This window comes from Xenopus tropicalis, chromosome 6 (genome assembly GCF_000004195.4).
Source record: "Xenopus tropicalis strain Nigerian chromosome 6, UCB_Xtro_10.0, whole genome shotgun sequence".
Lineage (NCBI taxonomy): Eukaryota > Metazoa > Chordata > Amphibia > Anura > Pipidae > Xenopus > Xenopus tropicalis.
Window position 1 is genome coordinate 21662150 of NC_030682.2, and position 14613 is coordinate 21676762.

General features: G+C 37.5%; 1 protein-coding gene across 3 annotated transcripts in view; it reads left to right on the forward strand.

Moving 5' to 3' along the window:
• Positions 1-14613, forward strand: part of cul2 (cullin 2) — a 41343-nt gene that overhangs the window by 17489 nt on the left and 9241 nt on the right. For all 3 annotated transcript variants that reach the window (XM_002935163.5, XM_002935164.5, XM_031904510.1), the window contains exons 5-15: positions 905-1010; positions 1775-1857; positions 2774-2870; positions 3409-3519; positions 4534-4696; positions 5469-5593; positions 6444-6551; positions 7783-7842; positions 8840-8968; positions 9525-9611; positions 11184-11336. In XM_002935163.5, coding sequence (XP_002935209.2) covers positions 905-1010; positions 1775-1857; positions 2774-2870; positions 3409-3519; positions 4534-4696; positions 5469-5593; positions 6444-6551; positions 7783-7842; positions 8840-8968; positions 9525-9611; positions 11184-11336 — 1222 coding nt within the window. The remainder of the gene's footprint in view (positions 1-904; positions 1011-1774; positions 1858-2773; positions 2871-3408; positions 3520-4533; positions 4697-5468; positions 5594-6443; positions 6552-7782; positions 7843-8839; positions 8969-9524; positions 9612-11183; positions 11337-14613) is intronic.

A 14613-nucleotide genomic window follows, 5' to 3' on the forward strand; every position in this document is an offset into this window, starting at 1 on the left:
GCAACCCCCAAAGTCTGCTTATAGCTTGTATAGAGAGAAACCTGAAACTGTGGAATAGGAATTCCCTTGTGATAATAATTTCTACAGAAAAAAAAAGAGTATTGCTGCCCTTTAATAGGTTGAGTAAAAGGTTTGTCCTATGGCAGAACAAGCATATTCTAGTTACCCCACATGTAGTCAATTAATGCATCTTAAGCCTGGATTTAGGTAGCCCTGAGATAAGCTCTGTGGGACTATGGAATACGGGATATGCACTTGGGAAGATTTTCACTATTGCTTTTTAATGTAATATTATATTGTCTGTACATAAGCTACAAATCTGCTGTGTAAGTGGGCACGCACCACACATTCTTTCGATTGTCTTATTTCTGCACACAGAATCATAAAAATAAGGTGCCAGGTCAAATTTGCTAAAGCAGGGATCTATAACCCTTTTTACTGTGAGCCACAGAAGCATTGGCAATGCCAAATAAGGGCTGTGATTGGCTATTTGCTAGCCCAATGTGGACTGCAGGGGGCTCTGCTTGGAATTAAGGTGTGCCTCCAAGCCAGAAATGTAAAAATGGGCATCTTCTTTGAGGCCACTGGGATCAACATCAAAAGGGGTGGTGAGAAATGTGTTTTTCACACGCCACTGGTTAGGGATTGCTGTGCTAGAGGGTATGAAATCAGTTCATTCTTACTTTGAGCTTATAATATTCTACGAAAGCTCAGGTTGCCGCAGACTTCTCTTAAAGGTTCTGGTGTAAACGAGACTTGTGCGTCTGACAGTTTATTGCTTTTATGCAGGTGCATTTACTTTCTTTTGTTCCTGATGGACACAGGTTGGTTTCACTCTAGAAAACACTATTGTATGTGACAACAGAGGGGAATGCTTTCACTTTCATTATTCTTCTGATTGCAGGTATCTTAACACACAGTACATTAAAAAGAACAAGCTGACAGAAGCAGACCTACAGTATGGCTATGGTGGAGTGGATATGAACGAACCTCTAATGGAGATAGGAGAAGTGAGTCTCTTTGCATTGGAACAGCTTTATATGTTCACCCTGTTAATGTGGACTTTTGTACTGATGGCAAATTGGTGCAGAGTACCTTTTGTTCTCAGAATAATTATGTGTAAATGTTAGTAGGAGCTGCAATACTGCTTTTTCAGGAAATATAATATTCAAATCAATATAATTTATGTGATTGGGCCATTTTGCTTTCTGAAGCAGCAGAGCCCTGGCGGCAGGCTGGGACTGGCAATCTGTAGATTCAGGGGCTGCTGTAAGATGCCATAGACAGTCACTGTTTATTGGGCTGCTGTGGGGCTGTGTACTTAAAACAACAGGGCCTATTTGAATCCCAGTCTGGACCTGGTTGGCACCTCCCTCCTCCTTCTGCAATTCCTTTACTTATAGTTTATTTAGTCTTTTGTTTAAAATCAGAATCTAGGTGTAAGGACTTGCTGCATATGGACAATATTTTGGCCGAATATTCTACCGACTGCACATTTGGTTCCGTAAAACGCAGTACATCCAAAATCACTTCCCTGTCACCTTCTATTGAGTACAATGGAAATAGCCTTAAAGCCCAAACACTATGTTTTTATGCTTTAAAAAATGTGGGCAGGATGTTTGTTGAACATAATGTTGGCAATAGGTATGTTTGTCAGAATCTTACTTAGCATGGGGGTCATGTTAATCATTCTTGTGCCAAATATCATAAATTATGTCAGTCTTTATGACAGTGTTTTAAAGCCAATGTAACTCCTAAAATGTCTGCTTTGCAGTTAGCACTGGATTTGTGGAGGAAATTAATGATTGAGCCTCTCCAAGATACCCTTCTCAGAATGCTTCTCAAAGAAATTAAAAGGTAAGCAGATTTAGGCTTCATATAAGAATCTGGGAGTTCTAGGACAAAATAACTTTGAATTATCTAATGCATTATCAGAATTAAAGTCAATCTTGTAGGCTACAAAGTGTTTAAAAGGGAATAGACTTTCCTAGGCAGTTGTGCCTTAGCCTTAAACAAGAACTAAAAGGGACACCGGTACATTCCTATGAAAATCATAGGAACATGTGAGTATTACTAAAGAGTTGCTGTATGAGAATCTACCTAGTGAAAAGTCCCGCATAGGCACCCCCAGCTGAGCAGTACTTCACTGAACGACATTCCGGCACAGCAAAAGGATCCTCTGCAGTTCTGTTCATAATGCTGGGTTTGGGGGCAGCACAATCCTTCCATAGACTGGAGAACTTTTGTAATTAGCCTATGTAAGGATTGCGCTGCCCCTATACCAGTGTGACAGGAAAACAGCATGACTCCTTCTGCTCTCGGTCCCATTAGTGATGAGTAGGTACCGCGGGGCTGGGGGTGGCTGTGGGGGACTTTTACCTTTTCATGCTGCAATCGTTTTGGTAAAACTGACACGTTCCTATTGATTATCATAGGAATGTGTCAGTATTCCTTTTAGACTAATCATTAATTAATTCAGATTCTCATTACATGGCAGCTCTAAAACCAGTGCAATTAGCATTTAATAATCAACCCTGCTGCAATAGCTTCTACTTCAGGCAAATGTAATTTTCTGCTTTATGATTTGAGTTACACCACTGACCATTACTGTTACAGAGATTTGGAGCCATTATGATGCTGCAGGATGTTCAGTATACTTCATTTCTGACCATTATCGGTTTTAGGGTTTAGTTCTCCTTTCATGGGAAATTCTAGAATATTAAGTTTTGTTTTAGTTTGCCATCACTGATCATTATTTATTTTTATTTTTTAGGGATCGATGTGGGGAAGACCCAAATCAGAAAGTAATCCATGGGGTTATTAACTCCTTTGTTCATGTTGAACAGTATAAGAAAAAATTTCCCTTAAAGGTACCAGTGTCATTATAAAGATTTGGCCTTCTGTGTTGGATAGTTAAGATTTTGCTTGTGTTTTAAGGCAGCTTACATGATAGGATTTTGTACAAACAGATGACCGATTAAGGACAAATTATAAAATAATATAATTATTGTTAAACAGATGGGGAATTGGCAATTGTAGTTTTAAGATTGGTCTGACAATACATATAGGATCTTTTAAACAATACCACAATGATACCACACAGTGCTTTTATTGTGGGCGGATGAATCATGCAGTGGTTGTGCATGTGACTGGGTGAAAGTGAAGCTTTGGTATTGCCTGTGTAACTGTGTGGCTGTATGTGTGTAAGTGGAACTATATCTGGTGCCTCCACAATGATGCAATGTTGCTTGTGCTTGTATAAGTGAATGATATTTTCTGTGTGCCTAATGGGGCAGCTACATTTTGCTCTTGCCTGTGTAGATGTGTGCAATTGTGGCCATAAAGACGCTGCTTACACCGCCTATTGAAAACATTCTTGCGTTATCAACATACTGTGCTTTATTACAGTTTTATCAAGAAATATTTGAGTTGCCTTTTCTGGCTGAAACAGGGGAGTATTATAAACAAGAAGCTTCAAATTTATTACAAGAGTCAAACTGCTCACAATATATGGAAAAGGTAAAGAAAAGTAACAGCCTATGTATTTTTATTGTGGATTTATTAAAATGTATATTATGCTTTCTGTACAATTTATAGGAATTAGTAAGGTTTACCTTACAACTCTGGAACAAAACCATAACAGTAATGGGAGTTAAAACCAATGTAATATTTGGTCAGAGTATTCTTTTGCTCAGAAAACCATAGCAGCCAACCAGATGTTTATTATTATTCAAGCCACAGTATGAATGTAAAAGTTAATTGCTGTTTTGTTGTTATAATTTAATGGAGTGGGGCAAAATTAAAAAAATAATATACTGTTTACATGCACTGGCAAAAGTTGTATGCTTGTCTTAGAAGCACTACTATAGCTTATAATATAATAAAGCTGTGTAGCCATGTGGGCATCCATTCAAGTTGAAATAGGGCTAAATGGCCCTTTTATATTTTGCTGTTACAGGTATAGGACCTGTTATCCAGAATGCTCAGAACTTGGGATATCTTTATATGATTTGGACCTCTATATTTTAAGTCTGCTAAAAATTAGTTTAAACATTAAATAAATTCAATAGGATTGTTTTGCCCCCAATAAAGATTAATTATATCTTAGTTGGGATCAAGTACAGAGAAAAAGGAATTCAGTTTTAAAATTTTGAATTATTTAATTAAGATGGAATCTATAGGAGATGGCTTTTTCCGTAATTTGTACTAATTTGTAATGCATCCCATACCTGTACTGGTCCTTTAAGTACATTGGGCAGCCTTTTTTTTTGTGTGTAAAGGGGAAATTATGGAATATTTAAACTTCTATTAAGTGGAGTGGGAAAACTATAGGGGTTGGTCTTGATCCCAGGGGCAGCAAGTACAAGAGCGATATCAGTTTACAGGTGTCATTGTCCCATTATAACAGCTTTTTCTAAGGAGACTCAGATTAAGTTGCAGAACCCAAACATGAATTTTAAAGCAATCACGTACCTTGTTTTTAATACGTTTTTAAAGATTTCTTGCACATTATTATTTATTATTTACGTGCAGATTTTAGGTAGATTAAAAGATGAAGAGATTCGATGTCGAAAGTATTTACACCCCAGTTCATATAATAAAGTGATTCATGAATGCCAGCAGAGAATGGTGGCAGACCACTTGCAGTTTCTACACGCAGAATGTCACAATATCATCAGACAAGAAAGGAGAAGCGGTAAGCACTGAGCAGTTATTTTTTCTTTTGTTTTAGGTGAAACCATTTTCAGTTTCTCAGCCTTTTAGCCATCATCATAATATATGCTTTGGTTGAGAACTGTATTATCAAAGTGGCTTATTATGATGTTGCTAAGCTTAGGTCAGAAATGGAAAGTCTTTTATTCAGCAGGGGTAGTGTTGATAAGCTAATACTTCTCTTTTAAAGAACAGTAACTCCAAAAAAATTGTGTTTTAAAGTGATTATAATTAACTTTTGCCTTGCACTGGTATTTTTGCTTTAGAAACACTAATATAGTTTTTTTTATAAATAATCTCTGTAGCAATGAGGGAGGCTATTCAAAGGAAACAAAAGGCTCAGATTACATAGCAGATAAGTTCTGTAGAATATAATGGTGTTCTACAGGGCTCATCTTTTATCCGCTATTTAAATCTGTGCCATTTAACGCTATTTAATTTTTAGGTCCCTGTATCAAACAGCTGGGGTGCCCTAGTCCTAACGGGAAATTTTAAAATTTCCTGTAATTCTTTCAAACTTACCTTATTGTATTTACTTTACTCCTTGTGTCCTGCAGCCTCCTTGAATGGCAAGATATATTGTGCTCTATATTGAATGTTGAAAAGTGGGCTTTAATTTAAGGGGATTATAAATATTTTAGTATTTTAGTGTAACAATGCCACAGAGTAAAATTAGTTTAAAAAACTGTTTAAATGTTAACTCGTGATTGTTACAGTTATCACTTTGTGTCACATTATTTTCTGTGGCATTGCAGATATGGCCAACATGTACACTCTTCTCCGTGCTGTATCCAATGGTTTACCTCATATGATTCAGGAACTCCAAAACCATATCCACGATGAAGGCCTTAGAGCTATTAGTAATCTTTCTCAGGAAAACGTGAGTAACCATGAAGCCCTTGATAGCCGCATAAATACTAAATGAGCAGTAGGGATAAAATATGAAGGAGCAGAGCCACGGGCTATAGCCTGCACCAATTGTTTGCTGCTACTTGTACAGGCAGGCATAACGCCCTGTGTGCCATAGACCATAGATGCAGAGCTCCCTGAAAGAGGGAAAAGGAAGGAAACGAGGAAATTACTTCCCTGCCTGACATCTTTAAATCTGCCACACTCATCATTGGATCAGACAGTTGAAAGATATGAACATGTGGCCAAATTCCCCAAATTATCATTTTAAAAACTAATGCGAAACAAAGAGTTAATCTGGCCATATTATACCATAGTCCAAATAAAAAAAAAAGGGTTTGGATTTTAAAGGAATATATCTGTTTATGTACTTTATCTTTAAGTAGCAATAAGAATGAAAATGCCCAAGTACACAAAAGGCCAGCACCACAGAGTGCCACATGCTTCCTGACAAAGAAACTTAAAGAAAATGGCTAATTCATACCGATGAAACATGAAATGAAATGAATTATGGGGAAGTTTTATTTAATCTTTTACATGCCAGCTGGGTTTTATTTATTACATGGTATATTATTAAGACTATTTCCCATTAGAATGTGATTGCTCCAAACTGTGCACAATGAATGTTCCCTCTTTTTCAAATGGCCTTGGGTCAGTATGTCACTAAGTACAGGGAACACTAGCCAGTGCTAATCTCAGATCATTTGTAGTTGCCATTCATGAATTTTTGTATTTTTATAATTCATTTAAATGTTTTAAGTTTTTTTTTTCTTGTAGTTCTCTTTGTGTTTTTTTATAAATGTTCCCTTTTTATCTTTCAGATGCCAACTCAATTTGTGGAGTCAGTCTTAGAAGTTCACAGTAAATTTGTTCAGCTTGTCAACTCTGTATTGAATGGTGATCAGCACTTTATGAGTGCACTAGACAAGGTACAGTAATCAATAGGTCCTGATCATGACCCTATACCACCTTGCACAAACAAATACAGAAATATAATGGGGCTTAACATTTTTACATTTCAGACCCCCACCCCCTACTGTTTAAATGATTTCCCTGCTGTGTCACTACCAAGTCCCATGTCCATACCTACTATTTTAAATGCAAAGTTTCACACTGGTTTTAATAACTTCACATCCGGTGTCTTTCCCCCTGGTGGCAACCTCTGACAAAAGATTTAAAGGCTTTTAGCGCACATGATTTTGTTCAGAGGTGACCGTCAGGGTCTAACCCTGATGCAAGAGAGGTAAGAGTGGCTCTGAACTTACAAACAGTGGCAGTGATGTGGTTGGGGAGGGGGACCTGTGCAGGGCCCTAAACTGGTGGTGGGGTATTAGGGATGGTGTCAGACCAAGAGACCACAACATATAAATAGGATGTACAGGTATGGGATCTGTTATACACAGAAAGCTCCTATAGACTCCAATTTCAGGAAATAATTCTAATTTTAAAAAATGATTTCCCTTTTCTCTGTAATAATAAAGCAGAACCTTGTACTTGATCCCAACTAAGATATAATTAATCCTTATTGGAGGATAAAAATTCTGGTGGGTTTATTTAATGTTTAAATGATTTTTTAGTAGACTTTAAGATATGGAGGTTATGGAAAGATCCCTTATCCAGAAAACATCAGGTCCCGAGCATTCTGGATAACAGGTCCCTTACCTGTAACTGCACCGGTCAAAATATAATAGGACTGACAGCAAAATCTAATGTGTAAGCTACATGAAATATTTTCAATAAGACAAAACACAGAGGGCACATCTGGGCGGGGGGGAATAGGATTTTTTGTAGCAACCAACAAACACTTGTGTGCTGTTGAGTGACAATATTTTGTGTGTCAGATAAAATCTGACCCACAAAATCTGAACAAAGTCTCCCATTTAGTTTAGCCTTATTTAAAAAACATAAATCTGGCTCTTCACTTTTCAGGTCTAGAGGTTTGTGGAAGTTTCATGGCTCAAACAAAGTTTACTTTTAAGGCCCGCTGAAATACAATTATTTATGCTCACCAGGCTAAAAAAGTTTACAAAACTATTCCTAAAGGGTTTAGACTCCACCAGCCCACTGTCAGGCAGATCTGTACAAATGGGAACAATCTAATAGACTGAGTGTGTGGTTATTGTGTATATCCATTAAACAGCATTGTTGCTTTTTCGCCAGGCTCTTACTTGTGTAGTGAACTACAGAGAACCTAAATCAGTCTGCAAAGCACCCGAGTTGGTGGGTATTTCTCTTTGATTTCAGTTTTACTTATATTTATGTGTTATTACCTAAGCTTCGCTATTAATTCTGTAGTAATAAAAAAAAAGTAAATTTTTCTTAAACTTAAAGTTTGCCCCATATCTACAAATTCTTCCCTGTATGTTCTGCCCCAATTATTGAAGCCCTCACTTTCTTAGCATGTATTCATTTGCCTTAAAGACATCTGTGCAGCTGCCCTCTGCCTTTTCATTTTCACTTTTCCTTCCCAAGCTTATACCCTTCTGCCTGCACCAAATTCTTCATTTAACGATATGCTGCTTTTTTATTTTAAACCACTGTGCTAAAAAAAATCTCTGAATTGGTCGGGTGAAAGGGAAATATTATTTGCTTACAAGTAGGGTTTAACATGTATAAAAATCTTTTGCATCCAGAAAGTGACAAGATATACTTGTCATATGCGGTTGCTGCCATTGTTGTTGGACTTTCTCAGATACAGTATAGTTTAGGATATCTTGGGCTACTATTAAGCTTTCACTCCAAATCTCAGGTGTATCAAAGTACACAAACAAGCATTCTTATCCTAACTGGCCTTCAGCCTACCCCTTGCCACTTATCTGCCCGTGTATGGGGCCCTCCGACAGGCCTCCCTGACTGATATCTGGTGTAAATTGGCCAGCTCTCAGTCGGCCAGGTTTGATTTTCCTGTCTGATTATGGACTGCATCGGCTTGTTGATGCGGTCCTCTGTCTGACTGCCTATATACCTGCCATTTTAATTTGATTGTTTGGCCCCCGCATTAGCCCTATATCGGGAGAAGATCTGCTAGTTTGGAGACCTCGCGAAATGAGCGGATCTTGCCCTGTATGGCCACTTTTAGCCGTGTCTGTATGTTCTTAACGTCTCCGTTTCCCAGACAAAAGCTCAGCACTGCTGGTTTTCATTTGAAGCAGCTTAAATTCCATGTAATGCAGACTTTGGCCTAACCCTTCTGTATGTCTAATAATCCCCGCCGCAGCTGGCCAAGTACTGTGACAACATGCTGAAGAAATCAGCCAAGGGAATGACTGAGAATGAAGTAGAAGACAAGCTCACCAGTTTTATTACCGTCTTCAAGTACATTGATGATAAAGATGTTTTCCAGAAGGTATGTTCTCAATTAAATCTAAAGGCTTCTTTTAATATCTGAATGTTGCTTACTTTGCAAATACTACTTAGTGATGCTGCCTCTCCTTGACCCGCACTGAAACAAAAGCATAGAGAGGGGGCAACATTGGGGCTGTTGCCTTAGGTGGCAGAAGCCCCAGAATCTGTACTGTCTACATACTAAAAGTTATCTTAAATGTGAACTAACGCTTAAAATGATATAGCAAGAGCACACAGATGCCACTAGGGGTCAGTTGCTGCCCTGAAGTTGCTTGTAGTAAATTCCCAGCAGCTACACAATGCAGCAATGTCCCTTAAAGCCCAGGCATACTAATATGTTTAAGTGTTCCCCAGAAATGTATATTGTTTCAGCTTTATCTTTGGGATCAGTTTCATAAAAGAATATGAAAACAAATGTAAGAGTTATAATAACTGATGGGTGCTTCTACCAATAACTAGAAATTATTGGAGACGCTTTGGGCTTTTCATACACTTTCCTTTTTGTGTTCCAAGATGTCTGACATCATTCCCTTTGTCATTATTTTGTGCTTGTACAGTTTTATGCGCGGATGCTGGCAAAGAGATTAATCCATGGATTATCCATGTCGATGGACTCGGAGGAAACCATGATTAATAAATTGAAGGTACTTTAACAGTTATGTGTGGTCCCTCTAAATAATATGTAGGAGCACTGTTACACTATTCTCTTGGAACATCCCTACTCAGTTCCTCCATTATTAGTGCCAACCAAGTGCAATCTTGTTTTCAGTAGTCACTTATTGTGCAGTTTGACATGGGCTTTTCTTCCCATTTTCTCTTCCTTCTCAATAATCCTATGAGTTTTCAGATGCAAAAGCCCTTTTGCTGTCTATAATTATGGATTTTTAAAAAATCATTAACCGTTGCCCTACTGTATCATGAGTATCTGTAACAGTTAATTAAAGGGATAAACCAAATCCAGAATTCGGCTGATATTCGGCCAGGATTTGGCCTTGTTCAGCAAGATTTGCATCCGTCCAAATCCAAGCTTCTGGCTGATCGTTAAACTTAAAATTATGTTACTTTTTGTCACATGAACACGGGGCTGAAAATTTTTTGCAGAACGTGAGGTTCTCTTTAACACTTGCGTACCCTAATGTGCATATGCACATTTGGATTTGGTTCAGGATTCACCAAATCATTCATAAAGGATTAAGCCAAATCCCAAAATAGTGGTTTCTGTGCATCCCTAGTTAATAAGCTTTCAGCCCAAATCTTAACATAATCAGACTCAACTGCCTGATCTACTTTTTTGGACACCCTGAGGTACCATTTTCATAGTTGGGAATCTACCCAGAAATCTATGTTTTAATATCTCAGTAATACCTTTATTTGCCAGCCAAAGTCCTTCTTACTATTCTGCTATGTTTATGTACTGTTTTATATATTTGCATAAAGGTGTTTTTCCTGGTTATATTTCCTGCTCAAGCTAATTTAATACTTCCATATGTCCAAATAAATTCTTACATTGTTTAATTTTCCCATATATCGCATTGTTTTACAGTCTCCTTAGCTGCTTCTACCACTGTATCATTCATAGGGGATTCCAAGTTAAGTCTTCACTAGCAGTAAAATATTCTACATGCAAGCCACAGGAAAAGCAGGAACATTTACTACTGGCCTAGTGACTTTCATCCTGGACTGTTTGGAGTATATTAACTTGCTGACAACTGACCAGAAAATTGTGTGACTTCTAATACCTAAACAGAATACACACAATTCAGGAGGCTTTACTGGCTGGCTTTTGTATGCATAAAACACGCAAAGTTAATACTTGTGCATTTCTGTGCCGAGATTTGCTCCTTGTGTGTCTGCACCCAGGCCAGCGCAGTGCCTTTGAGTGTAGGCAAAGGAGCTGGCAGAGGCCAGCGGATCGGCTGATGCGTTGATAAGTAGGCTGTGGATCAGCCCATGTGGCTCTATCCCTAGAGGGAAAGAACTTTGTTGTTGTCTTTTTACTTCTCTAACTAATGTTGGTCTTTATCGTACTCTGTGTGACTAATTTAAGGGTCCCTTGGCTGCATAGATCTGTTTTCACCCATGCTGCCCAACCATTTAGTCATGATGTCACATCCTGCAATCCTGTGTGGATCACTGATAATAGGACTCCATGTGCTGTTTGCAGCTTTGCTTTTGATTTGGTGTCAGAAGAGCTAACACTAAGCCTGTCTCCACAGCAAGCCTGCGGCTACGAGTTTACCAGCAAGCTGCATCGAATGTACACAGATATGAGTGTCAGTGCGGATCTGAACAACAAGTTCAACAACTTCATAAAGAACCAAGACACAGTCATAGATCTGGGAATCAGCTTTCAAATATATGTATTACAGGTGAGAAGCAAAACTGTTAACAGCACCAACCTGAGAGAACACTACAGGTTAGCCCTTGAGCATGCCATTCTATAGGGGGACATTAAAAATAATATGTTGAACTGTCACAGCTATTCAGCTTTACTGTCCTGGTGCAGAAATGGACGTAAATGATCGAGGGGCAAATATGGCAAAAAAGGGGAAAGTTGTGTTCACCACCAAATTTCAGACCACCAGGTGGGGTTGCAACGAGGCTGCAACCACCAAACTCACACAGACAAAGACAGAAGATTCTCTGCACTCACCCATTACATACATATACAAATACTACTTTCCAGTACAATTACATTTAGAGAAAACTTTAAAACCATTGAGGAATTTTTAATATACAGGTATGGGATCCCTGATGAGGAAACCGGTTATCCAGAAAGTTCCGAATTATGGAAAGGCTATCTCCCATAGACTCCATTAGAAACAAATAACTCCAATTTTTTTAAATGATTTTCTTTTTCTCTGTAATAATAAAACAGTACCTTGTACTTGATCCCAACTAAGATATAATTACCCCTTATTGGGGGCAGAACAGCCCTATTGGGTTTATTTAATGGTTAAATGATTCCCTTTTCTCTGTAATAATAAAACAGTACCTGTACTTGATCCCAACTAAGATATAATTAATCTTTATTGGGGGCAGAACAGCCCTATTGGGTTTATTTAATGGTTAAATGATTCCCTTTTCTCTGTAATAATAAAACAGTACCTGTACTTGATCCCAACTAAGATATAATTACCCCTTATTGGGGGCAGAACAGCCCTATTGGGTTTATTTAATGGTTAAATGATTCCCTTTTCTCTGTAATAATAAAACAGTACCTGTACTTGATCCCAACTAAGATATAATTACCCCTTATTGGGGGCAGAACAGCCCTATTGGGTTTATTTAATGGTTAAATGATTCCCTTTTCTCTGTAATAATAAAACAGTACCTGTACTTGATCCCAACTAAGATATAATTAATCCTTATTGGAGGCAAAACAAGCCTGTTGGGTTTATTCAATATTTAAATTATTTTTAGCAGACTTAAGTTATGGAGATTCAAATTACGGAAAGATCCCTTATCCTGAAAACCCCAGGCCCCCGAGCATTCTGGATAACAGGTCCCATACTTTTATATTAAAAAGTTACTGAGAGTTATATTCTCTTTCATTATGTGTAAACTAGTATTTTGGCTGGGTTTTCCCTTCAATTCAATAAAAACAGACAAACATGTTTTCCTGGCCCTTATTTTGTCCCAGACAGGGCAAATTGTTTTCTTTTCCGCTGTGGTTAGGAACAGTGGGCAAGCACTGCTGGCTCTTCCTGTTACAGCACTAGAATGGCTGCAGCCGCTTGTTATCTTGTCTCGGCCCCATGCTGCTCTGTTTGTAAACCTACTCATTCAGAACCTATGGTTATGTCTGTATCAGCGGCTCCAGCTGGCAGCCCACTTTTATCTATGTGTATCACAATTTATTATTACATTGTTCTGTCTATAAGGTAGTGTTTAGGTTTAGTTTCACATTTGCTAAAAGAATCAATCCAACTCTTGCAATAAAAACCAAAGATTTTTCATAATAAACCACAATTATAAATAAAAAATAAAGTGCAGTTTTCTGTTGCCAACCACCTTGTTTTTACCCACAGTGCAGCAATATTGCTCAAAATTTCATCTTAAAGGGGCATTTCACCTTTAGGTTAAAGGAAAAGTAACACTAAACATTTTTAACTAAAAAATCTATTCTACCCTCCCCCAATAATTGCCCTATCCTGAAAACCATTTGTTATTTTGAATGCTTTAGTAGAAAATATCTGTAAAAAACTGCAAAAATCCAAAAAGTAGGAAAAAAGCTTCAGCAGATTTACTGCAAACCATTTATTGTGGGTAGTGGTAACACACAATAAATGTCTAGTATAAATAAATTTGAAGCAACTGGACTTGTTTAGTAATAGACACACAATAAATGTTTTGCAGTAAATCTGCTGAAGCTTTTTTCCTACTTTTTGGATTTTTGCAGTTGTATTTGGTTGCAGCACAGAGCAACAACTAGGAGCTAAAGCTTTTTTCGTAAGTACTTTATACAAAGTTCACCAATAATTTTTTATTTTACCTGTAAAAAAAACTTGTCTTCCTGTCATTTGAACAAAGGCAATACGGCGATGCCGGGAAAAGTATCGATCGCCGCATAGTTCATGCATCTCCTAATACTTTCCCACGGTATCGCCTTTGTTCAAATGACAGGAAGCCGAGTTTAACAGGTATTTTCTTCTAAAGCATTCAAAATAACAAATGGTTTTCAGGATAGGGCAATTATTGGGGGAGGGTAGAATAGATTTTTTAGTTAAAAAATTTTTAGTGTTACTTTTCCTTTAACTTTTAGTATGTTATAAAATGGCCAATTTCTAGAAAATCTGGGCCTCATTTTTAATTTTTTTTTTATAGTTTTATTTGACTTCTTTTTGACTTATTACAGCTTTCAAATAGGGGTCACTGACCCCCAAAACGTTTGCTCTTTGAGGCTACAATTTTATTATTATTGTTACTTTTTATCACTTTATGTTCAGGCCTTCCACATTTATATTCCAGTCTCTCATTCAAATCACTGCATGGTTGCTAGGGTGATTTGAACCCTAGCAATCCGATAATTGTTAAAATTTCAGACTGGAGAGCTGCTAAACAAAAAGCTATATACCAGTAACTCAAAAACCACAAAAATAAATTAAGACCAATTGCATTTTGTCATAGAATAGCACTCTCTACATCATACAAAATGTTAATTTAAAGGAGATCTAGCCCTTGCTCTGTTGCATGGTTGTTTTAAAGCATGTTTACCTATTTGTTGATATTTGTTGCAAATGCATTCCTTGGGTTTAAAAGGCAGCAACTAAGATAGGTGGCACATAAGGAGAAATCTTAGGGGTCCCATATCTCACTGGTACCCTAAATGTGTATAATATATATGTAATATATGGGTGTGTGCGATTGCTTGTGTTGGCAACTGCATAATATCTGTCTGTGTTACTGTCATAGTAATCATGTGCAAATGGAATAAAGCTGCTGTGATGTTACAGTTTCTACTGGTTTTCTTCACTTCATTGCTTTTTGATTGCTGACTGTGGCGCATTTTAAAGCCAGTAACAGCAGCTGCAAGAGTGGAAACTTATGCTGACCCTCTTGCCAAGGATTACATATATTTTTCCTTTCTTAGTGGTTGAGTATTATTGTTCTTTTTGCCTTCGAGTTAAAAAAATAAAAAAAATA